This window comes from Trichosurus vulpecula, chromosome 2 (assembly GCF_011100635.1).
Source record: "Trichosurus vulpecula isolate mTriVul1 chromosome 2, mTriVul1.pri, whole genome shotgun sequence".
Classification (NCBI taxonomy): Eukaryota; Metazoa; Chordata; class Mammalia; order Diprotodontia; family Phalangeridae; genus Trichosurus; species Trichosurus vulpecula.
Window position 1 is genome coordinate 70,635,967 of NC_050574.1, and position 27,203 is coordinate 70,663,169.

The 27,203-nt window shown below is 35.5% G+C and overlaps 1 protein-coding gene across 1 annotated transcript in view; it reads right to left on the reverse strand.

The window, feature by feature from the left end:
* Nucleotides 1-7,138: 7,138 nt before the first annotated feature.
* The window catches only part of ZBTB8A (zinc finger and BTB domain containing 8A), a 42,616-nt gene continuing 22,551 nt past the window's right edge, over nt 7,139-27,203 (reverse strand). The window contains exons 4-6 of the mRNA XM_036742983.1: nt 15,309-16,243; nt 13,162-13,331; nt 7,139-8,153 (exon numbers count right to left, since the gene is read on the reverse strand). Coding sequence (XP_036598878.1) covers nt 7,818-8,153; nt 13,162-13,331; nt 15,309-16,242 — 1,440 coding nt within the window. The 5' untranslated portion in view covers nt 16,243 and the 3' untranslated portion in view covers nt 7,139-7,817. The remainder of the gene's footprint in view (nt 8,154-13,161; nt 13,332-15,308; nt 16,244-27,203) is intronic.

The window sequence follows — 27,203 nt, forward strand, 5'->3', positions numbered from 1 at the left end:
TGGTTGGTCTTCCTGCCTCAGGTTTCTTTCTACCCCAGTCCATCCTACATTCACTACCAAAATGATCTTTCTAAAATGGTGATCTGACTACATACATTGAGTTCGCACCCTTCTTCTCCCCCTTCCCCCCAATTTAGTAAACCCTTGTGGCTTTCTATGACATCTGGAATCAAATATAGTCCTTTGTTTAGTTTTTAAAGTCTTTTATAACCTCATATTTTTCCAGTTATCGTTTCTTATACTCACTTCTACAGACTTGATGATTTAGCTACTTTGGCCTCCTTGCTTTTCCTAGTAGAAGATACTCCATCACCCTACTCCATTCATTTTCAGTGGCTATACTCATACCTAGAATTCTTTCCTTATTCCTTTGTCCTGGCTTCCCTGATTTCCTTCAGGTCTCAACTAAAATCTTAGCTTCTACAGTAATCCTTTGCTAATCTGCCTTAGTACTCCATTGTTTCCAGTTTTTCCTATAAATAGCTTGTTTATACATTCATTGTTTGTATACTGTCTCCCCCATTAAACTGTGAGCTCCTTGAATGCTAAGTTTGTTTTTTGTCTTTCTTTTGTGTTCTTAGGCCTTAGTACAGTGCCTGTTGCAGAACTGGTGCTTAATAAATGCTTGCTGACTTGACGAGGTTTTTAAAAAAGCCAGCCCACTATATCATATACGGTAGCAAATTTGAATGTTGAATTTTTTCCAGGCACTTAGGTCTGTTTATTGCTGTGAAAATTGTTTTGTAATGGTATTTATACGTCCTTGTATATGTTGATGGGTTAACCCCCAGATAGTTAATGTGCTTTGTTGTTGGTTTAAATGGAATTTCTCTCCTCCTCCTAGGTTGTTAGTAACAGAGGAATGCTTGTCCTTTGGAGGAATTTATTTTGTATTATTACTTTAAAAAGCTATTTTTTAAATTAAAATTTTATTTTTATTTTCTGTAATTCTATAATATCCTTTGAAAAGCCATAATATTGTCTTCCTTTGTCTTTACCTATTCCCTCACTTTCTTTTTCTTATCTTTTTACTACAGCTATCAGAAATTTCTAACACCATAGCTAATAATGATGGAGATAACTGTCATTCTTGCTTTGCTACAATCTGAGCTACAATTTAGAAGCAGGAATATTTCAAAGGTATGGATTACATAGGATACTTAATCTTAAATTTAGGAATTGAAAATGATTCTTTTATGCCAAAAATTTAAGTTATAACTCATCAGCTACAATACTTAGTCGGGAAGGAATCTGTGAGCCTTATGGTATGATATAGCATGATACTCTTAATTTTGCAGACAAGGAACTGAGGCTTGGAGAGGTAGTGTTTTTGCTTAAGGTCACATAGCATTTAAGTGGTATAGCCAGAAATAGTCAAGGTGACTTGGCACCAAGCTTAACATTTTCTACAACACGATCCTGCTTAGTAAAGATAAATTGACTTTTGTTCATAATCTTACTTGAAGGTTTTTCAAACTGATGTAGTTAATGTCCTGAGCACTATTTTTTTAAACTATTTTAAAACAGGTCTAATTTAGTTTACATGTAAAAGGTTTTGGGGCAGCTAGGTGGCACAGTGGATAGGGTGCCAGGCATGAAGTCAGGAAGACTCATCTTCTGCAGTTCAAATCTGGCATTAGACATGTATTAGCTGTATGACCTTGGGCAAGTAACTTAACCCTGTTTGCCTCAGTTTCCTCATCTGTAAAATGAGCTGGAGAAGGAAATGGTAAACCACTCCAGGATCTTTGACAAGAGAACCCCAAATGGGGTCACAAAGAGTTGGATAGACTGAAATGACTGAACAACAAAACAAAATAAAGGGTTTCAATATGTAGTAATATTTCTGTTTCACACTGTTATGAATGCTAGGTACTTTTTGGTCATAAAAACATTAAAGTTTTTTTCAGTTTTCTGGTTTTAGTAAATTATGCTACTCAGAATATGGAAACATATTAAAAACCTTTTTAGTTAAATTGAAAATATTAAGAAATGAATATTTACAGAGCCTGAAATCCTATTCGAACTCCCTTTAGCTCACCTCTGGACAGTGCCCTATTTTTCATTCTGAAAAGATGAAGGTATTAATGACAGAGGAAGTCCTTTCCTTGAGAACAGCAGTCAAGGAAGAAAGATTAAGTGATTTGTTCTGGAACGGGGAGTTCTTAACCTTTTTTTGTCATGGCTACCTTTTGGCAGTCTGGGGTAGGCATCACAGAATAACTGAATTAAATGCTAAATATCAGTTAGAAGTTAGTGAAAATAAAGGGACAATTTTTTTTCTGTCCCAAGTTCATGGTCCCCAGGTTAAAAATCCCTGTTGTAGGAAAATACGTGTGTGTGTGCGCGCGTGCGCGTGTGTGTATGTATATATATGTATATATTAACATATTGCAACCTTTTTCTTGTTCAAGATTCCTATAAATGTCACCTCAAATTGTCTTAGGGTAGAGATATGACTGAGGACTTAAAGTAGTTCTACAAATTTAGACATCCATCTCTCTAAGCAAGAAATGCTTGGATTTAGTGTTAAATTAATAATATTGTTTCTCGCATAATTAGGCTTAACATAGAGTATAATTTGGGGATATTTTTCCTTTGACAAAAGTAAAAATTAGGAGTAATAGCATGGAAAATCCAAAATAGCAGGTAATTGAACACTAAGTTTAAAAACTTTAGGATGCTTTTTTTTTTGGTGCTTTAATTATATGGCTAAATCTTTTGGGTTCTGTAACTTATAACACTTAAAAAAAATGAACCTTAGGTACATTATGAAAGCCACATTGGATCATTGTCCTCTTTCCTCATCCTGATCTTCTGTTCTAGGCTACCTCGTTGCGTTCCATTCTTTCCATACCAGGTTTAGACAAAAGCACCACTTCAAATCGAGTCTAGACAAAATTGTAGTTTACAACTTCCTTGGGAGATTTCTTTCCAGTTTCTTCCTTGGTTATTGAGTTAAATGAGACTACTCTTATTTGCACCTCTAAAGGAGCAAAGTAAACACTAGTTGGTAGTAAGAAGTGAAACTACTTTTTCAGTGCAGATAATGAAGAACTTTTATTTTGGGCATAAATCTATAACATCTCTTTAAAGTAATAGCAATTTATATTTATAAACAGTATTTTAAAATCAGCATTTTGAAAACAGGATTGGCCCTCAGGGAGCTAGTTGTAGCCTCCTGGAGCTGATTTCTTAACCATCAAAAAAACATAGACCAATCTAGATAAACAGACCATAAAACTCCCTTCTGAGAATAAATAAACTTCAAATTCTTTCTTCTCAAATTAAAAGTTAATCATTCTTAGGGGGTAAATATGAATCAAATTGCCTTCCTCAAACCCTGAGGCAATCAAGTAGAGAAGCTAAGTGGTAAATTCTCAGTTGTTTCTGAGAAGGGTGGCTTGAAGAATCCTGTTCATTTAGGTTCATGGCTTAAGTTTTTGGGATGATACCTAAATGGATCTGTAATGTAATCAATATGGCTATTCCTTCCAACTCTGCAGATCATAACCCTACTCTTAGGAAGCCATTGTGTGTGACTCTTGTCCATAAGTTCACCACAGTTGTCTACTTAAGGGTACCTCTTTCTCACTCTCTCTTGACAATATGAAAAACCACCATCCCAGGAACAAATGAATACATGCTGTTTCACAAATACTATACAATTGAACAAAAATATGAACAAAGAACTGAAAAATAAAAAAGAATAAGTAGCTGTTTTAAAGGTTAATTTGCTTAGCATTTTTCTTAAGAGGATGGATCATAGAAGGAAAAGAAATAACATACGAGTATATACTATTCAATTACTTGCCAACAAATCTGATTTAAAATTTTGTGGGATGAGGGGAATGTTGACATGTCTAAAATGAGGTTTGAGGATTCTTACTAATTTCTTTTCCCAGCCTGTTGTTCTTATTAGCACAAAAATCAATTAAGATTGATTGAACATCAAAACAAAAAGTTGGACATAATAGGAATTACATTTAACAACATACAAAATGTCTTAATGTACTTTTAATGCCATTTTTGTGAAAACCTAAATTTCATGTCATTTAAAACTCTTGTAGTTAAAAGTAGTCTGCTTTATAAGAACAATATTTATTTTGTATATGGTATATCCATACAATGCTTTAAAACAGGTGAATGTCATTTGTAAAAAGTTACCTTATAAAACTAGAGTGCTAAACATTACAGTTGAATGAGCTAAGTAGTACATAATACTCTAGAATTCCAAGAATCTGATGGTTTTAGTTTCTATTATTGCCACTGACTGGCTATTTATAGGTTACTTAAATAGCTGGTGCCTCAGAGCCCTTATCTTTAAAGTGAAGTAACTGCCCTGTTTCATAGGTATGTGAAAGATAATGACTATTACAGAACTTTGCAAATATAAAATGCAGTATAAAGGCTAAATATGAATACTAGTAAATTCTAACAAAATGTGATATATAATTTTTTGCTTATAACTTGAGGTTTCATGTATAATTGAATGTCAAGAAAGCTGTGGAAATGATACAATATACCAATTTAACTTTTTAATATACTGTTCCTTAATATTTTAGTTTTAAAAATTAAAAAATACAAAGGCTGAAAATATAAGTGGAAGGGATATTTTTCAGACCACATGGGTTATAAAAATAATTTTTAATGACTTTAATACTGAACTAACAATCATTTGATAACTCATAAGTTGTCAGTAAAATGTAACCTCATTGAGAGCAGTAACTATTGGTGCCTTGTTTGTAGTAGATAATAAGTATTTGTGGAACTTAATCATTACACTCTTATTGGTTTATATTAAAGCCATCCCCATATTTGATCATAGGATCATAGACTTAGAACTAGAAGGAACCTTAGAAGTCATGTTGTCCAACCCTTTCATTTGACAGGTGAGGAAACTGAGGCCTAGGGAGGTGAAGTGACTTGCCAGATGTCATGTAGGTAGTAAGTGGCAGTGACAGATTTAAGCTGAGGTTCTCTGACTCTAAATCCTATGTTCTTACCACTGTATCACACTACCTCCATTTTATATATGAAGAAAAGGAGACTCAGGTTAAGTGATTTTATTTCATTGCTCAAAGCTAATGTTGCTAAATACTATATTTAAGTTTTGATCTTCCAATGAAAACTTCAGAGCTAACTTAGCCATATTTCTAGGAAAAGTTGACTATATTAAGAATGTTACTTGCTACTTCAAAAGCCAGCCTCTTTGTTGTATGTTTATTTGTTTACATAAACAATTAAATGATAGGAGACCGTAAGATGATAGAACTCAAGAAGTTATTTAGTTCATTTTGCTGCCTCCAGGCAGAACTGCATTTAAATGGAGAATTTATGTTCCACATTGTTTCTGCAAGGATCCAAGCCCATCAGTTAACACTCTTCCATTGACAGTTGTGACAGAGTTCAGAAGTTGGTGATTGGAACAAAATGTCTACTACTGTAATCTTCACTCCAAATTAAACCAGTTTCCTGTGTTAAAAAATTTAAAAATCCTTAGTATAAGACTTACTTAAGCAATTACTGTCCCATAAAACATTTTGTCATATATAATATTCAATGCTTTCAGTCCCTTTAAATTCAATTCGCTATTTATTAAGCATCCCCTGTATAGAATGCATCAATGTGGAAAAGAGTCACTTTGTAGAATCACAATTTAGGTTTCCTTATTAGAATCCTTTTGTAAGTTAATTACAGCTATCTTTTATAATTTAATCATAAATTTTGCAAGGATGTTATTTGTCATATTTTTAAATTATATCTTGCTATAATATAATAGAAGTGCCCAGTAATTTCGACCCACTTAATAGGTATCTGGTTATTGATGGTGTGGGGAATGATATCCTTAGTTAATGTCTTTTTACCGTCAATGGGTAGCATCAATTCTGAAAACATACAATTACTTTACATGCCCTGGTACAACATGTTGAGAAGAAATATTAACACTCATGCTGACAGTATTTACATTCCCATGCAGAGAGGGTAATCGCATAAAAGAACATTCAAAACATAAATTTTGAGAGTGCATATATGTAAATGTACACAAATATAAAATATGAGTGCATACATGAGACACTACTTGATTCATATGAATGAATTTCAAATTAGCTATTTTCGCATAGATTCTTAGTTAAAAATCTGTTAATTTTGGAAAGGTGTGTCAGTATTACCCTCAATGGCACTAGAGAATGAGCACAGAACAGCTTTAAGCATCCTGATTCAGAGATGTTTATGTTGGAGAACCCCAGAACGTGAACTAGATTCCTCTGATTTGATTCTTTATGTAATTTAAGGTAAGGGTAATCCTGATGAAGTTCTAAGAATACTATAAAGACAGTGATCTTACATTGGTGCTTATATACATTAATAATGTTATGCCCACAAATCGATATCAAAGATAGTGGTTAAAAAGGATAGAAAATAATAAATAAGAGGTACCATCTTGATGTCTGATATAGTGGTTTTGTATTTTTTTTGATAGAGTATGCAGCCTTTAACCTCAAAAAAAAATTTCTAACTTAATAGTGAAAACACTTGTTTTGACTTTTTAAAATGCAGAGTGGCTTAGGTTCTCTAATACTACTATTTAGTTTCAACTTTAGAACTATAGCTATTCAAATTTTGGCTCTTATTTTGGAATTATTTTATAATTTCGGCAGAACTGAAATTTACTTGCTTAAGTTAAAAAAAATTAAGGCATGCTAAGTAATATAACAAGAATATTTTAGACTTTTTAAATATAAACTTTTCATAGTTTTAGAAGCATTAATTTACATAAAACAATTGGTATTGCTAATTATTTTAATCTATTAGAAACGGATGTTTTACTAAGCAACATTTTAATAGCCTGGTGATTACTGCATTTAAATCATCTCTTAATTCATTTTAGTGAGGTTTTGCCTTTATTCTTAGTAGTTTCAGAAGAAAATCAGTGAGAACAATATAAACTGTTAGTTTCCATAAGAAAAACTGAAGTAGCAAGATTTCATATACTTCAGCCTAAATTTTAGTATTGGTTTCTTGCTTTTAGAAAAGTTGCAATAAACAAAGTGTTGTCTGTTTCTCACTTTTTGTCAATCATCAGTTTAACTCAGTGGTGTCCAACCCAAATAGAAAGGTTTTTATTTATTTTGTTCATTTTCCATTTACATTTTAATCTGATTCCAGCTGCACTTTGCAAGTTTTACACCTCTGACAGCTTTTGGTACTTCATTATGGAACTTCATATGAATTTCTAACTTCAAATACTGATCTTAAAATTGTAGTTTTCTGTTCTAACTCCTAAGCCATTTTATATATTTTGGAATAATAACAAACCAGTTTTTCCAGATATGAAATCATCATAAAAGATTTTTTATTAGTGCATTGAGGTGGGCAGCAAGACTCTGAAATGTGCTCTTACCTTTTTTCCCCAGGAATATGCAATATGTGATAGCTTATCTATTTTTTAAAAAAGCATCTGGAAAGTCTTATAAAGTTTCATGTTTGGCTATAGTTAATTTATCTTAAATGTTTATCACTGAAAAATTTCTCAAGTTGATCTTCTAATATATAAAAAGTATTACTATGTTATAGTTCAGAGATCAGTTGTTCATCCGTCATGCCAACTCAAGCTAGGTCCTCTTTTCCAGTGCAGCAACATACTGGTACCCCAGATCAACATAGTATGTGATGGTCTGTCCATAAATGCATGCAAATTAGATCAGGTCATTTAAAAAAGCCAATATGATAGATGTGTTAACCAGACTCTTGTCAGGGGAAGAGAGAAATATAAGAATTCAAATATAAGACATGCCAGGTCAGTTGTTTCACAACTACCTAATGTTGGGCTTTATTTCCTTTTCTTCTTCCTCATCTTCACTATCATCAACCTGTTGTATGACCAGATCAGCAGACCCATCCTCTACAATCTCCACATAAGATTTTTTTTGTCCTTCTCTCAGTTGCCATTTTGACTTCTTATCTCCATCTGATGGTGATGCAAGTGGTTGTTCAGCTCCCAAATCAATGGGAATGCTGTCTATGCCAGCTTCGGCAAGGCACTCATTGCACAGTCTGTAGCGCCGTGTTCCCTCCTGTACCACTTGTCCAGTTAGATCAGTCACGTGACGCTTGCATTTTCGACAGATTAGCTTGCATGCCTGATGAATCTATGTGAATAATTAAATAGATACAAAAATAGTGATTTCTCAAAAGAAGGACATATTACAAAACAGAAAGACATGCCAATTTATAAACTTAAGATGATATCCAATTTTAGAAACATTTGAAGTAAAATCATATTTAATCCTTAAGTTCCTGAAAATTTCACTTGATAGAATTTTTCTAAAATATGTTAGCACAAACTCTGGAATTTCATACCAAGCATGGGCCTGGTTATATGGACTGTTGTATAAAGATCAGCTGAGGACAGATAGACTAATTAGTTACCAGAAGGCTGACCACTGGGTGATGAATTTTTCTGGCCATAGTAAATCATGAAAAAGCAACTACCAAGTTGGCATGGAGGGTTTGCAGTCTTTATCAATGAAAGGAGTAGCCACACTGATAAAATCTTCTGAAGTATAAACTTCACTATCTTAATCTTTAACCATTCCTAACTTTGGTTTTCCTTTAATTAAACAGTATTTTGGTATAACATGGGGTAAGTAAGGAGGATTTTGTTATTCTTCTTTAGAAAATAGTTCCTGGGATCCTAGATATTAGTTCCCAGGATCATAGTCACAATTTCTACTGTGACTGCGCAGGGGAGATATAGGGATGACATAATATTTACTACACTTGCACTTTGTTAAGTCATGATGATATTGCTAAAGTTAACCTGTGGGCTTAATGTTGGCAAAATGCCTTCTTTGTCTATTTCCCTGTAAGTTAAATAGACAATGGTCAGTTAGTGGGGAATATGTATGCACAAGGGGAATGTGCATATGTGCTTGCCTCAGCTGGCCCCCATTGAGGCTTAGGGTGGGGAATGCACAAGCTGGAATGCTGTGCGTGCCTTGATTGGCTCCCATCAAGGCTTGGGGGATTTGTTATTGTGTGTTAGTCTCAACTGGCCCCCATCAAGACTTAGGGGAACTGTAGGAGTTGGTGCTCCCATTATCAGCAACCCCTTTGAGAAGACTAGAATAAAGCAAGCTTATTTAACCCTTTATTATGACTCCATTCCTGTCTGCCTGGACCAAGAGTGAACCTGCTAGAATGCCTGCTAGTGCTAGAAACCCTCCAGTGGCTCCCACCCAACAATTGGTATAGTCGTTATCTGTCTGATACATGGCGAAAACATAAAATTTAGTGGGAGTTGAGAAGGATATAATAGAAACATTAGTGTAGTAGAGGGGTTCAGTTTTTTCCCCCTGCTTGGTCCTAGAGGGCAGTACCAGGGGGAATGGTTAGAAGAAGTTGTAGCTAGTAGAGTGATCCATTATAAGTATGGGTTGGACTAGATGCCTTTGAGGGTCCTTCCAATCATAATAGTATGATCCTGTGAAAGTTAAAATCCTCTCCTTAACACAACTTGAGCCCAAACTCTACCTTGTTTTATTTGACTTTTGCTGTTATGTTAGAAAAAATAAATATTTTCCTCCAAATTAAAATTTACCAAAATAAGTTTTTCTTGATGGAGAAAGGATTGATTACCTGCTATTATTTCTTAAAAGCAGCATCATATCCTATAATACTGGACTAGAAATGAGAAGGCCTGGTTTCTCTAGTCCTAGGTTCTATCATTTTACTAGCCATGTGATCTTAGGTCATTTAACCTTTCCATTCCATTATATCTGTTCCTCTATATCTATATCACAAGGTTGTTGTAAGGATAAAAGAAGATAATATATGTGAAAGTGCTTTCAAAAACGGAAAAGTGTCATATATATGTATAGTGGTATATTACTGATGGACTAGAATCTGTTGTATGTACAGTTCTTTTTATTAGAATAGTCCAATTAGAACAGTCCAATCTCTAATTCTGATTTAGAGGAGAATCATGGATTCTACTCCAAAAAGGATTAAAAATCTTTTGCTTAACGTGTATAACATGCATGTGTATGGTGCATCTGTATAGCTAGCTAATTAGTCAGAAGGGCAGAACAATGTCAAAATAAATAGCAGTGGCAGCAGTAATACTGCCAGAAGAGTAGAGACATAGACCACACGACAATTCATTTGAAGGAATAGTAGTGTTATACCTTTTTACTTTGCATCAGTAGGTGATAGTTCAATTGGCAAATGAAAGAAAACTCTTTTCTGGTTCTCTTTAGATGGCAGCTTACTGAGTAGAATTTGCAGCAGTTTTAGTTTTAGTTGTAAAACCCTGAAAACAAATCAAATTGTAGATCTGGCCCTTCACCACTCTGGTTATCCCCCTGTAGATGATCTCCAGCTCATCTATGTTCTTTCTAAAATGTGGTACCCAGACCTGGATATAAGTGTTCTAGGTAAGGTGCAAGCCAAAATGATGATAGACTTTCTTCCCTATTCCTGGATACTTGTGCCTCTTCTAATGCAGCCTAACGGTTCTTTTTAGTTGCCACATCACACTGTTGTCTCATTGAACATTTAGTCTATGAAAAATATCTTTTTTAGACAAACTGCTGTGTAGCTCCATTTTGCGGTTGTAAAATTGATTTTTTGAAACCAACTGTAAGAATTTTATTTTCCCAATTAAATTTCAACTTTTTTGCTTCAATCCAGTCAAGATTTTTTTTAGGATCCTTTCTTTGTCATACAATGTGTTAGCTATTTCTCCCAGGTTTGGTCACTGGTAAATTGGATAATAATGCAATTTCTGTCTTTATTCAAGCCATCACTAAAATGTTAAGCACGTACCTATGAGACATTCAACTAGAGACCTTCTTACAAGTTGGCATGGACCCATTAACAATTACCCTTTAGGGCTAGCCATTTATTCAGTTCAAAGTACACTTGACTATGCCATCATCTAGCCCATATATTGCCATCCAAAAGAAAAGAAATGGAGAATTTATCAAATACTTTGCTAAAATTTAGGCAAACTATTATTGTTAGTCCTCTGATCTGTGAGTCTTTTACGTCCAACAAAAAGAGGAAATGAAGTTAGTCTGTCAAGATCTCTTCCTGATGAAACCATGCTGGCTCTCTGTGATAGTCACTTCCTATTTTAGATAATCATTAACTGTCCTTTAACCTTCCAGGATTTTGTCAGGAATTGAAGTCAAGTAAATTGAATGGTTTAAAATGATACTATCTATGTCACCTGAGGCTTGGGTACTAACTGATGACGTTTTTGGCCTCAGAAATTCTTTAAAAAAAAAAAAAGGCTATCTGTACTAGTGGCAAAAGTATACATATTAATAAAATCGTAGATCCTTAAAGTATTTGAAGTATGTAGCGTAATTTTAAGTTGATGATTTCTTAAGTCCAAAGGAAACCAGAGCCATAATTAAGAATTCCAGGGGCAGCTAGGTGGCACAGTGGATAGAGCACCAGCCCTAGAGTCAATTCAAACCTAGCCTCAGATATTTACTAGCTGTGTGACCCTGGGCAAGTCATTTAACTCCAACTGCCTTACAAAACAAAACAAAAAAATAAACAGGAATTCCGGTATTAGAGGCAAATTGAGATGAAGGGGTAGGTAGGGCCTTCTCTTGAACAGCTGTGATAAACTGGAAACACAAGTCTTGAACACTAGGGACATGACGAACTAGGAGACCAGGATACCCAAAGGGGGCTGGAGAACACGACTAAAGCAGGTACTGAACTTGTTGCAAAAGAGGGAGCCTGACCTGGATTAAATAATAGCAACAAGGATGACAAAATGGAGTGATGTTTGCAGAAGGATGGTGGCAGAGAAAAGGTCTGAAAATGGCAGTGGGAGAAAGTATTATGTCAACTCCTCCTAGGTCTAGTATATCAATGGGTGTGAAATTAAAAATCTATTAGTCTTGAAGAAAGTGCCAAACCAGGTTTTCACGATGAAGCTAAGTTTTAGTGAGTATCAAACAATGGAAGCAATGTGAGGGGAAGGAATCTAGGAATGAAGGGTAGTTCAACGAAGGGCAGAAGTAGGTAAGCACTGGGGAGGTTTAGGGCTGAGTTTACCAGGGGGGTCAGAGGAGAGTGTCCAGCATATTTCAACACTGATTCCCTTTGATGACTGTCGGTGTTCTGTGTTTCACTGGTCCTCAGGCCAGTCTTTTTGTGGTGGTAAAAGACTGGAGACTAAGAGAATGTCCAACAGTTGAGGAATGGCTGAATAAGTTATGGCATATGAATGTGATGGAATAGTGTTGTACTGTAAGAAATGAGGAAACAGATGATTTCAAAAAGATATGGAAAGATTTATATGAACTGATGGTGAATGAAGTAAGCAGAACCAAAAGAAAAATTTATATTCTTAACTTCAATATTATAAAAATGACCTGTTTTGAGGACTTTTATAAACTGATGAATGAAAAGAGCAGAAGCAGGAGAATTTATACAATAACTTTAAAAGCTGTAAGAACTACAATAAATTTAATGACCATTCTTGATTCCAGAGGAACAATAATGAAATATGGTATCTATTACACACACACACTCTCTCTCTCTCTCTCTCTCTCTCTCTCTCTCTCTCTCTCTCTCTCTCTCTCTCACTTTTACATACTTGTATACAGCCATTGAGGGGATTTATTTTGTTTTTCTATGTATGTCTGTTTCAAGGAATGGGTTTTTTTTCCCCCAGTGGAGTGGGAAGTGTGAGGGAGAGAATAGATTTGTTCATTTTTAAAAATCAATGGGGAGATGCTATAGATATGAAATGTTGCATGAACTTTCAGATGAGGTCACTATATTATTAGTTTTACTTGCTGATTTTACTTTGTTATAAGAAACCCTGAAGTGGAAGTAATCTGTAAATGTCTGTAATATAAAAACAAAACACATCAGTAAAACCCTTTAAATAAGAAAGAAAGTAGGTGCCAGGAAAGGGGCTTGATGGCCTTATGACCCTAGGGGATAGCAATCTTAGGTTTGGGGAAGCGTGCCTTCATGGTTGTTTGTATCTTGGGCAGAATCGTGGCTGTCTTGTGGTAGCACTAGCTCTTTAGGCGCTGTTCGTAAAATAGTTGCCCTATATTAAATTATATTGTCCTAATATCGTAGACACATATTACTAAAAAATAAGATTTTTCAAATACGTACTGTTCGAAAATGGCTACTTAGATGGTCTAGCCTGCTGAATCTTTTCCCACAGGCCTCACAGGGGTAAGGCCGTTCTCCTGTATGGCAACGAAGGTGGCGCTTTAAGTCTGCTTTCCGTTTCACCACATGTGTGCAGAACGGGCATTTGAATCTCATTCTAGGCAGTTCATCTGTTATAAAACAATCTCATTAAATAAATAGTGAATTTATATAACAATTCTAGTAACATATAAAAATCCAAAAGATTTGCAGGGACTTTTTTTTTTAACTTAAGAGAAGTTTTCTCAAGGCTATATATTCAATAATCAAATGAATTGGCTCTATTTGTTAAGCACATTCCCCTAATTGACTATACTTTTGAAAAATACTGTATTTTGAAACTAGAAGGATCAAAATAGGCAAATCACTACTACTATGTAAATTTAAACTTTTAAGTAGGTTTTATATGTTAAATATATAATATTATATGCAAATGTATATTATTATCTCTATTTTGGTGGTCTAAGTTCATTAAAAGTAGAGCTAATAATCTCTATAGGGAAATACACAATTTGCTATTATCCACTATATTACAAAATAGCTGACACATTGTAACTTTAAAATTTGCAAAGATAATGTGCATTATCTTGAATGAGTCTTAGAACAGCTCTGTGAATTAGGTACTATTATAGATCATTATCCCTATTTTACAGATGAGGAAACTGAGGCTCAGAGTTAACTGACTTGCCCATGGTTACACAGCTGGTGAGTGTCAGAAGCAGGATTTGAATCCAAGTCTTCCTGATTCCAAGCCCAGCACTCTATCCATTATATGCTATGCTGTCTCTATAAAAGACTAAAAGTGTTAACAAAAAAAGAGAGAGAATTTGTCACAAAGGCAAACAATGCATCAGTTTAATAGCCTTTTAAAGTAGATTGTCTATATTATTGGAACAGTTAACAAGTTAATCATGTTATCAGTATGTTATAATTCTAGTACTACCCAAATTGGAGATGGAAAAGAGAGGAAAAGGTGACTTTTTGCTCTCTTGTAAAAGAATAATGATTTTTAAATACCTAGAAGATTCCTAAACAGCCCTATTACCTCCATGATCAAAACAAAGTATCTTTTGTCTTTTATAACCTGATCCCTTTCTACTTTTCAGTTTTCTTCCCATCCACATTCTCTATAACCCAGGTATATTGGCTTCCTTACACAAGATACTCCATCTTCCAACTCCATGCATTTTCACTGGTTGTCTCTAATGCCTGGAATTCTCTACCTCCTACATTCCTTGACTTCCTTCAGGTCCCAGCTAAAATCCTATCTTCTCCAAGAAACCTTTCCTGATCTCCTTTAATTCATGCCTTCCTTCCACTTATTCTCTCTTATTCATCCTGTATATACTTTATCTGAACATAGTTATTTGCATAACTTTTCCTCACTAGACTGTGAGTTCTCGAAAGCAAGAACTCTTTTTTACCCCTTTTTTGAATATCTAGTGCTTTATTAGTACAGTATCTGGCACATAAGACGGGCTTAATAAATAATTCTTGACGTGACTACTTGGGGCTTGTGATTTTTTTTTTTTAGCTATCAATGTGGAAAATTTTTGCCACCTTCCCCCTTGTACATTTCCCAGTACTTTGTCAATGAGGCATCTGATAGTAATATATATTAATCACATGAAAATTATTATATTAGTACCAGGAAAGAAGGGGTATGGTGGGAGGTATGCACGGTTTTTATTCAATTTCCTATATGTTTATAACTTGATGGACTTAAAGCTAATGTAATCTCTTAGTTATTGAGTCTGTGAGAATATATGTCAATTTACATGATCTTTTTTTTCCTCTTTATCAAAATTTTATATCCAGGTCTTTTTGGACAACTATAATTATTTGTAAAGAATAAAACATTTATATCAATTTTAAAAGATTGGACTGTTTAGAAATTAGGATAAAATATTTAACAGCAATCTCCCTAGTGTAGTAATAGAAAAGTATATTTTCACTGCCTCCTGTCTTTTTCATTTCTTGGCTGTCAATAAATGTATTCAATATCTATGCCCCTTTTATTTATGACTTCTTTAACTTAGTAATTAATTGTAAAGTATGGTGTTATTAGAAAATGATGGGTATAAATTTTATAAGTAATTACTTCTTACCTTCATTCCAGCTGCCCATAACACCTAAAATTAAAGGCATATTGGAATAGGGTTCATCAGTTTTAGGTGACTTGGATGTAGATCGAGAGGATTCTTGTTCTTGTTGGGAACCTGGTAGGCTTCTGGGTGTAACATCAGATCCTTTGCCATACTTATGTCCCACACGAGGAGAGTCAATTCCAGCATCATTTTGTACCTTTTCTTCAGATGGCGGAGAGTGATTAGGAGGCTCAGAAGTTCGTTCTTCAAGTTTGCTTGACTTGTAATGAGGAACATCTGTAGATTGTGGTAACCCCAAATGCCTGGACTTTTTAACAGAATCTTGTCTTTGTTCATGCTTGGTTGGGGGTTGCTGAGTGTTCCGTTGGGAAGCTGGGTAGTAGTTGTAATTACTCCAAGATTTTCCACTCATGGTACATGTTCCTTGATCTGGACTTACATGAGATTGTGGAGGACTGCTTTCTCCACACCACCCAGCATTATAAGAAGAACGTTCTGCTACGCCATTGGAATTGGCATCTTTATCTGAGAGACTGAAATATCGATCTTTTTCTTTCTCACTTATATCAAGCGAAGACTTAATGAAGGTCTTACATACACTAATGACATCAGTCATCTGAAGGAAACTAGCAGCTGACATCACTTCTATGACATTTTGACCAGTGAGAGAAAGTTTGCCTGAATATACAAAGTCCAGAATAACAGTAAAAGTGTCAGGTGAGAATGCTTGAAATGTAGCCGTGGTTGGCTGACTCGTCTCCTTTGAGCTCTGAGAAAGAAGCATTTTAAAGTAGCCACTACTTGCAAATAGCACATTTCTATGTGCTTTGAAGACCTTCCCTTCAACTAGAATACTGCAGTCACAAAACACATCTTGCCTGCGCTGCTCGTTAAGTTGTTGTAACAGGTGAGACTGATGAGAGGAAATCTCCATCCTTGAGGAAATGGAAAACACAGTTATCTAAAAATGAATGAGAATGCCTTTTTAAAGAGTGATTTAATTGAAATCACAATCAGTGGATTCCGTTTAAACTTTTCTTCTTTCCACAAAACCATACTGTGTTTTGGTAATAATCTTCCTCATTCACAGATTTTAATTTTAGAGGCTATACACACATGTAATATAAAAATATTCTAGCTTTTTTAAAAAAATCAATTTTACAAAAGCTTAATTATGATTATTTTAATGACAAGTCTGAAGCATATGCTAATGAAGTCAATGCAAAGTAAACCATCATTTATTCAAAAGTTTAATCATGTTTTGATGGCTATGTCTTTGCCAAACTTAATTGCAAGAATAATCATTTGTCAACAAAAATAGATGTTTAAAACCTAGATATTTTCTTTAAACCAATATGTACGAAAAAAATACATGAGAATAGAAGGGGTTACTTTTCACAATAGCTGGGGCAGCTAGGTGCTGCAGAAGATAGAACATTGGGCCTGGAGTCAGGACGACTCATCTTCCTGAGTTCAAGTCCCGCCTCTGACACTTATTAGCTGTGTGACCCTGGGCAAGTCACTTCGCCATTTGCCTCAGTTTCTTCACACGTCAAATGAGCTGGATAAGGAAATGGCAAACCACTCCAGTATCTTTACCAAGAAAATCTCAAATGGAGTCACAAAGAGTCAGCCACAATTATGGCTAGAGATAGAAATGATCATGAAAACCAAAACAGATAATTTTGACTGTATAATATTTTTTAAAATTTCCCATGAACAAAATCATTGCATTAGAATAAGATATACTATAAAATGGGGGTATATCAAGTAAAAGACATATATTTTCAGACATGGCCAACATGGGGATGTTTTGCTCTACTATGGATATTTATTAGAAAGGTTTTTTTCTTTTTCAATGGAGGGGTGGGGAGATGGCATAAAATATAAGGAAGAGGGTAGTCATAGGCTTCTCTCCTCTCCCCACCCCCCCAAGAAAGAGGATCATTGAAGCATGTTTCTTGTTAGCAAGATTTTTGGGTTTTGTTTTCTTATTCATTCTCTTAATCTTTCATTCTCCCTTCTGGAAATCTGGACTTTATTAATAAGTTTTCTCTGGATTTATCTTACCTGGAACCAAGTTTCCACCTCAGTTGTAAGCCCCCAGCTCCAAATCATGCTGCCCAGCTCAATACCTTCTTTCCCCTCCAACTCCTTTTTGTGTATTTGCTACCCTACTTCCCATTGTAAGCTCCCTGAAGGCAAGGATTCTTGCTTGCTATAGATTATATTGCCATAAAGAAGATAAATATGAAGCATGCAAGGAAGGGCACACAGAACGTGATGCAAAGAGCAGAACTGAAATTATATACCTTGACTACAACTACCTTTTTTAAAAAGAAGTAAGAAAATAAACCAGAGATAGTAGAACTTTGAAGAGACCTGGAAGGGAGAAACAAAAGGTTTTTTTGTTTGTTTCTTATTTAATTTGATTTTGCTTTATTAAACGCTGAGGTCTTCATGTAATAATTTACTCCTTATTTGATATATTTATTTGATTGTCTTTATTCATAGCTATTAAGGTTGTAATAATTCTTTTTAAATGCACCAAGTAGTACAGAGAGCTTCTTTTCCATTAGGAACAACAATTTCTCAGCTGACCAGTTTAGTTGTTAAGGAATAGTTAGTCAATTTTTCTTTCTTCAATAAACTTGAGTCCATTAATTTGTTAATTTTATTCTTACTTGGTATGCTTATTTGATTATGTTTTTGGTAATGGATGTTAAATTTAGCATAAGAATTTAATTTTAAAAATCAGTAGGCTGGGACTATAGGATGAAACCAAGATAAAATTTCATTTGGGATAAAGTTATTAAAAGACTTGCTTTTCAGGTTAAAAAAATTAGATGTACAAGTGTAAGGTCCCTTTTAGCATCAATAGCATAGGATGGCTTGACAGCAATTTATGGCAAGCATACTTAGAATTTTTGTTAAGCACAAGATCCACATAAGCAAGTGGTATAACTTGGTTTCTAAAAAAGTTAATGTAATTGAAGTCTGTGATAACAGAAGGACAATGTCCAGAACAAAGGTCTCAGTTTTTAATGTTAAATAGTTTATTAAATGTCCAGTTGGAGCTATTTTAACTACACAGGACATCATCTCATTTTTATTCTTTCTCCTAATTTGGTATCAATTTTGATCTTTGCCTTAACATGTTATTGGTCTGACTATACAAAGATAACTGACTTGGAAATGACTTTCACAATGCTAATCAGCATTTCCTCTATGTTAAAATACTGATTATTTCCCTTTTTTGTTAAGTTATACAATGCTTGTCATTCTGGTGTCCATTTTTTGTCTTCTCTATTTCTATTCCTATCTAGGCTACTCTGAATTTTTTCCTCTGCCTTCCTGGGCTATACATTTACAACTTCCTTCTTTATTCTGTGTCCTTCATGGAAGTTAGGACCTTCTGAAATGCAAAAATTGTGTTCATCCCTCTATCTCATTCTTATGTTAATGTGGTTCTAGAACTCACTGCACCTTCCCTTCCCCTAATAATATATATTTTTTTCATGGCCTTTTCTTCTAAACTGTGCCTCTCTCCTAGAAATAAAAATTAATGACACAACGTAGTATGGCAGTCATAGAGTCCTGAGTCATAGAGCCCAGTCCTTTACCTTGCCTTTACCATGATCACTTCCCCTCCTAAGGTCAACATGTCCTACCCCTAGATCAACATTCTCCTATTATAATAATAGCTAGTAATAATAATAATAATGATAGCTAACATTATTTTATAATGCTTTAAGATTTTTAAAGCCCTTTATAAATATCTCATTTTATCTTCACAAAAACTTTCACAGATAGATACTATTACTTTACCCATTTTACAGATGAGGAAACTGAGGCAGACAGCATTTAAGTGACTTGCCCAGGGTCACACAACTAGTAAGTATCTGAGGCCAAACTGAACTCAGGTCTTCTTGATATCTAGGTCCAGCGGAGGAGCAAGGGGACAATGGAGTGTCAGGCTTGAAGTCTGAAAGACCTGAGTTCAAATCCAGTCTCAGACACTAGTTCTGTGATCCTGGTCACGCTATTTAATCTGTTTGCCTCACTTTCCTCATCCAATAATAGCACTTACTTCCCAGAGATGTTGTGAGGATCAAAAGAGGTAACTGGAAAAGTACTTAGCACAGTGCCTGTCACGTGGTATGCTATGTAAACACTAGCTATTCCTACCACTACTAATACTACTACTACTGCTACTACCACTACTACTGCTATTATAATTATCACCATCCACTGAGCCTCCAGCCATCTACCTTGGAGGCTTACCAAGGGAACAATATGTGCCATCTCCTGGGGTGGGATGCAGGTCTGGAAAGCAGAACCCTTGTGTGGAGAAGGTGATCTCTTAAGGTACCTGTTCTCCTCAGATGAAACCCTATTTCTCCTTATCTCAATCGCAAGGGAATATACTTTAATGGCACATTTCTGATTCTTCTTCTAAGGGAAGACACACTTTCCATTCCTTTCCATCCTGGACCCTCCCCTCCACTATTCTATGCTCCTTAACCTTGTTAAGATACTGAATTACTATCCTTTCTCAGCTCACATCTGAGGCTGAGTGGGAGTGAATCTTCAGGTCCCCTCCATCTTGTACCTCCCTCTTACCTCACTGAGTTATCCTGCTTTTCTCACCCCAACCCCAAACCTACAAAAACAATAGATTTTCACTTCTAGGAGAGTGTGGAATTTGTATATGTAATATGTTTTTCCTTCCTTTCTCCTAAATGCCTAAGTTCTCTAAATTTTTATTAATTCAGTTTTTCCTTTCTTTCTCCTAAATGCCTAAGTTCTCTAAATTTTTATCACCATAGATCTGTTTGTCCCTTGGAGATCCCACTTTTGTTTTTTTTACTCCTCAATCTTTTTTTTATTTTTGAACAATAGCTTAAAAACACAAGAAAGCATATTTTATTGGTTAGGTCTTTAAAAATAATGAAGCTTGTTTACCTGTTTTGTGTTTCTTGTTTGGAGTGTTTGTAAGTTGTACGTTCAGCCCTTCTTTTGTAGGCATAACTTGCAGAATCACAAAATGTGAGAGTTGGAAGGGACTTAAAGACCATCTAGTTTAACCCACACACAAAAGGCATGCCCATTGTAACATACCTGACAAGTGGTCATCTAGCCTCTACTTGATGTTGGTCAAGGAGGGGAACCTTCCCCCATCCCACCTCTCCAGGAAGCCTACTCTATAGTTTTGGACAGCTTTAAATGTTAAGAAGTTTTTCCTGACATCGAGCCTCTTTTGCTTCTTCTGAGGCTAAATAAAACCAATCTAATCCCTTCTTGACATGACAGTCTTTCAAATATGTGAAGAAAGTCATCATGTTCCTCCTATATCTTTCAATCGATCCTCATGATAATAGATGTAAGGTACTTCATCATTATCCTAGTTGCCCTTCAATAGACACTCTCCAGCTTATCAATTTTTAAAAAAACACAATTCTCAGAACTGAACACAGTTTATTCCAGATGAGATCTGATGAGGGCAGAGTACACTGGGATTGCCTTTACAGTCTTCTCATACCTTACTTCCTTCCACCTATTCTATAATCTAATGACCCTAGATTCGAACAAGACACTACCGCTAAACTTCTCTGCATCTTCACTGGTTGTCCCTCATATCTAGAATTCTCTTGTTCCTCATCTTCACTTTCTGGCTTCTTTCAAGTCTCAGCTGAAGTGCCATTTTCTGCAAGAAGCCTTTCCTTAATGCTAATGCCTTCCCTCTGTAAGTATCTCCAATCTATCCTGTCTGTATCTTGTTTGTATGTACTCATTTGCATGTTGTCTCACTGCTGTTAGATTGTGAGCTCCTTGACAGCAGGGACTGTTTTTTTTTCCATTTCTTTGTATCCCCAGGACTTAGCACAGTACCAGGCACAAAGCAGGTACTTAATAAATGCTTTGACTTGACTTGACAATTTCTTCTTTTTCTACAGTACAAGATTACCATAGCTTCTCACACAGATACTTATATTGCTGCCTTATATCAAACTTGCAGTTTTCAGAACTGCTGTCTAACCATAGCTCCCCAACTTACACTTGTGAAATTGTTTGTTTTTTTTTAAACACACACAAGACTTTACATTTATCCCTACTGTATTTTATCTTACGAGAGTCCAAAGCTTGAGCCTGTCAGTATCTTTTTGGAACCTGTTAGATATCTCTCCCATTTTTGTGTTATCTGCAAATTTGATGAACATGTCATCTTTGCTCTTATCCAAGTTACTGATAAAAATATTAAACAACATAAGGCCAAGTACTGATCTCTAGGGAACTCTATTGAAGTCATCTTGCCACTCTGACATTAAATCATTAACAACAACTCTGAGACTGGCCATCTATCCAACCACTTCTGAATGTATCTAATTGTCTTATCATCTAGTCCATATAAGTCCATCTTTTTTACAAGAATAGCATAAGATACTTTATTAAAAGCTTAGCTAAAATCTATGTAAACTAAATCCACAACATTCCCTTCATCAACTAGTTATCTTGTCAAAAAAGAAAATGTGGTGAGTCTATCACACTTTGTTCTTGATGAAGCCATGCTGGCTCTTTGCAATTATGTCTTCCCATTCTAGATGTTCTCCCACAATCTCTTTAATGATTTGCTCTAGAATTTTTCAGAAACTTAAGTCCACTCATTGAAGTCCAAGTTCATGGGCTTTACCTTGCAGAATATGTTCTTTTCCTTTCTTCACAAATTGGAATATTTGCCAGTCTTCAGTCTTGTGATAGCTCTCCCATTTTCTGTAGTGTTTCAAATATCATGGTGGCTTGGCAATTAGCCAATTCTTTAAGAACCTGAGGATGTAGTTCATTTGGGCCAGATAAATTCATCAAAGGGCAACTAAGAACTAGCTTTCTTACTGTCTCCTTACTTATCTTGTTATTAATTCTGTTAATCATTTTTGCATTCTCATTCACAATGCTAAGGTCCTTCTTCTTGGTAGGAAAAAAAAAGCAAAATAGTAACCAAGTAGCTCTCCTATCTATTGTCAGTAATCAGCATCCTACTTGATCCCAAGTAAAAGTCCTATCCCTTCCTTAATTCTCCTTTTCCTCCTAATATAGCTTTGAAAACAAAACTACCCAAAGCACCCTTCCCTCAACAACCTCAGCTTATTCTGATCTTTAGAACTTCTGATACTATTTTTCAAGGGCTGTCACTTTTATATTCATCTTCTGTTACCTGGCCTGGTTTTCATTTTTGTATATTTCCTCCTTTTGTACATTTAAATCTAAGTTGTCTGGTAAGTTCTCTGTGCATCCACATGGATCTTTTCAGACAAATTCTGTTTTTGCTCCTCATTTGCATTTTGTGTCTTTATAATTTAATTCTTGAATACCTCCTATCCTTTCCGGTCTGAATTCCTTCCTGGAGCATTTTAGTCCTTGTGAGATCCTATCTAACTTTTCTCTTACCCTCTAAAATGTGCTCTGCCAAAATCTAGTGTACATATCACATTATTCCTGGATTTCCTATTCTTCTCTATCACAAACTCTAGGAGAGACTGATCATTCTCATCATTCTCCCAGGGTTCCCATCATTTCTACTCCAGAATCAGTTGCTTCCTGTTAGTGAGAATCAGATTCATAATAGATCTCTCCTTATCCGATTCCCTGCCTTTTGAAGGATAAAATTATTACTGCAAGTAAAAAAAATATACTTGCTTTGCTTTTGTCAGCAGATGTATGAATAACTGAGGTCCTCTATCACTACTATGTTATGCCTCTCTGCTACACTTGTGATCTATCTCTCATATTCCTCATCTATTTCATCTTTTTGTCCAGGTGATCTGTAGTATATACTCCACTGAAAAAAAATCACTTTTTCTTCCTCCATTGACCCTCACCTAAATATTCTCCAACATGCTTCCCTGGTCTGGTTCCTGGATTTCTTTATATAAATATCTGTTGTTGTTCACTTGTGTCTGACTCTTCATGACCCCATTTGGGGGTTTTCTTGGCAAAGATACTAAAGTAGTTTTGCCATTTCCTTCTCTAACTCATTTTACAGATGAGGAAACTGAGGCAATAAAGTTAAGTGACTTGCCCAGGGTCACACAGTAAGTGTCTGAGGCCAGATTTGAACTCAGGAAGAGGAGTCTTTCTGACTCTAGGCCTGGCACTGTATCCACTGCACCACATAATTGTTATTTCATGTCCTCTTTTTACCTATGCTATTTCTTTGACTATATACCCATATATAGAACAAATGGTCCAGTATTATGTTTTATTCCACCAAATTTTAATGATATCAATGACATCAAATTTTCCTCTTTGCATTAGGACTTATACTTTTTCATTTATTGCCTAAACTTTGGGCATTGATTTATAGGCATTTGAGACCATGGATTTTACTTCTAGTCTTCTTTCCTGGATTTTGTTAGATGTTCTCTTCTTGGGGAGGCGGATCTCAATTGCTATTCTTGCTTAATTGTTGATATACTTCCTATGGTATTAACTTGAAGGATATACATAGTACCTTCCCTCCCCCATTCATTTTAGTTTTAAATTTCTTATTGGATTTGTAAATATATTCTTACCAGTTTTTATTACTTGTACTTTCTCGTCAGAATTTCGTCATCCTTGTATTTTAAGAGGCAATTTAATTCAAACGTGAGCTTGCATATATCTTTTTTGTTATTAGGATCAGCTTTATAGGTTATCTTACTGGTGGAACACTCTGATCTCCGTTGCTTTTTAGAATAACCTATTCCAATCTTTCCTCTCATTTCTTGTGGATAGAGTAAATCAGTGTTATCCAAATTGGCTTTTCTTCATACCTAAAGGCCTATCTCTTGGCTGCTTGCAAAATTTGTTGCTTGGTATTGTTGCTCTGAAATTTATTATCAGCAATCTGTAGCAATTCAGTACATTGCTGTCTTTTTCAAAACTTACAGGCAGGTTTTTCTTGTATTGTTTCTTGAAATATGGCAATAAAGCCTTTTTAATTTAACACATTTTCCTGGAAGACCTATAATCCTTAAATTATCTTTGCAAATCCTTTCTTTAAGAGCTTCTACTACTTTGGAGAGATGCTTCATTATGTATTCTAAGCTATACACTTTGTTATGTTTCTTTTTTAAGAGCTCTTATTTCTGATCTGATTTCCATCCTAGAAAATTTTCATGTATTTTCAATATCCTCTGTGAGTGTCTCCTTCCCATTTTCCTACAAACATTCTCAGTTCTCTCCAATCTTAAAAAAAAAAAAACAAACCAAAAAACCTTTCCCTTGATCCTTTTATCCTATCCTATTATTGTCCCATTTCTCCACTCTTTAACTGTTAAACTCCTTTTAAATAAATGCTTTATTGTGCCCTTCCCTTATAACAAAGAAGAATAAGGGAAACAAAACAAGCCAATTCAACCAGTGTCTCCTTATTTTATACCTGTATTCTATCTTTCTCAGAAACCTTTACAGGCAGCTATATGGTACAGAGGTTTAGAGAGCTGGGCCTAATGTTAAAAAGACTTGCCTCATATACTTACTAGCAACTCACTTAACCACCATCCACCTCATTTTCCTCATCTCTAAAAATGGGGATAATGAAAGTACCCACCTCATAGGGCCATTGTGAGAATAAAATGAGATAATATTTGCAAATCTTTGCAAATTTGATGCCTTCGCATGAAATAAATGCTAGGATTAGTGCTATTCGTGTTATGCTAACTTTTAATTGGTCTCTCTGCTTCTAAGCTTTCTTCTTTCCAATCTATCTGCCATATAACTACCAAAAATAATCTTCCTAAAGCACAGATCTTACTAGATCATTTCTCTGCTCAAGCATCTTCAATGGTACTCTAATCCCTACAGGATAAAATATAAATTTCTAGGCTTGGCATTTGGAGCTATTCACAATCTGGTCCTCATCTATTCTATCCCCCCCATCTCGCAAACACCCTCCACATAAATGAATGTCAGAGCCAAACTGCTGTACTCTAGCTCCTACCTCCATTTTCAAAATGGTTTCCCATATCTAGAATGAACACCTTCTTTACCTCCATTTCTTAGAGTTTTTAGTTTCCTTCAAGGATCAGTTTAGGTGCCACTTATTCCAGGAAGTCACCTCTGATTTCTGGCCCTCTCTTCCTCCTCAAATTATCTTGTACTTATTTATTTCTTTATATGATGTCTCCTAATTAGAAGGTAAGTTCCTTGTTTGTTGGCTAATTGTCTTGAGGACATGGTCTGTTTTTCATTTTTATCTCCATAGCCCCAATGCCTATCACAGTACAATCATTTGATTCTTGTTCAATTGAATTAAGGGAGAAGGAAAATGAGATCAGAAAAAGTTCTGTAGAGAAAGTAGCAGCTGGGCTGAGTTTTGAAAGAATGTGGGTTAAAGCCAGATTGGGGAGGCTGAGCCAAGATGGTGGAATAGCAGGAAAAAGTAAAGCAAGCATCCCCCCCCAGCTCCACCAAAGAGATAAAAAATACACCAGACTGAATCCTGATGGGGAAATCCAAGGGGGAAGGAAAAAAAAAAACCAATGTAGTGAGTCATTTTTTTTTTCAGCCCAGGATTCCTTAGGAGAACAGAGAGGTCTGTGGACACTGGGCACAGGGTCTGGTCAGGAGTCCTAGGTAGAAGTTGTGCACCAAGCCAAGAGGGGTTCCCAAAGACTAGTCCACTGTGATCTGGTACAGAGTGCAGGAAAAGGTGCCAAATGACAAATGTGTCACCTACTACCCAGTTCCAGGTCAGACTGAGGCCAGATTGAGGAGAGGACCTGTGCTTAAGGGTGGGATTCCATTCCATTCTGGAGCATGAAGGAGCAGTTGCGTGCCCTAGGCGATGTAATAAGTGTAGTAAGAGGAATAAGTTCAGATGCAAGCAGCAACAGTGAGGCTCAGAGTCCAGGAAGAGAGTGGGGTCTTGGTTCCAACCTCCAGGCCAGACTGAAGCCTGTAGAGGAGTAATCAGAGGAAGAACACTAGACTACAGGAGAACCTACAGTTCTGTCACTCTGAACCAGCAGAGCTTCTCAGCTGGTAGATAGAGACCAGCAGTCTACTATTACTCAGACCCAAACCCAGGTCAGGAACTTGTAGCACTCAAATCAGGAGTGCAGCAATTAGACTTTGCTTTAGATCAGACCACTTTGGGAGGACTGAAAGCCTGCAGTCTGAGCTGTCAGTGTTATGGAAACACTGGAATATCAAACCATTCAACACCTCAAGAAAGTAGCAACAGATCCAGCCCATACCCTACCTCTAAAAGTGTGCAAAGCCCAGTTCTAACATCAAGTCCAAAGCCAGGAAATAGGAAGAATGAGGAAAAATAAAGAATCTCATCATAAGATGGCTAATAATGCAAATATGTTTTGCATGATTTCATATGTACAATTGATATCATATTGCTTACCTTTTCAGTGGGTAGGGGAAGGCTCAGAGGGAAGGAGAGAATTTGGAACTCTAAATTTTTTTTAAGGTTAAAAATAAATAAGATTCTTTAAAGAAGACTCACATCATAAAAAGCTATTATGGTGATAAAGACACTCAGGATACAATGACTACAAAATATCTACAAGCAAAACCTCAAAGAAAAACACAGCTTGGACATAAACTGAAGTAGAATTTTTGGAAGAGATGAAACGTGTTGTTTTTTTTTAAGTTGAAAATGTTTTTATAAATTAAATGAAAGTGCTAGGGGAAAAAATTGGAGAAAAATGAAAGCTATAGAAGAAAGAATTAGAAAAGGAATTAATAGCTTGGCACAAGAGGTACAAAACCTCACCCAAACAGCAAATTCCCTGAAAATTAGAATGGACTAAAGAAGCCAATGATTCCATGAGACAACAAGAAGTAATAAGACAAATCAAAAGATTGAAATAGAAAAAAAAAATGTAAAGTATTTCCTAGCAA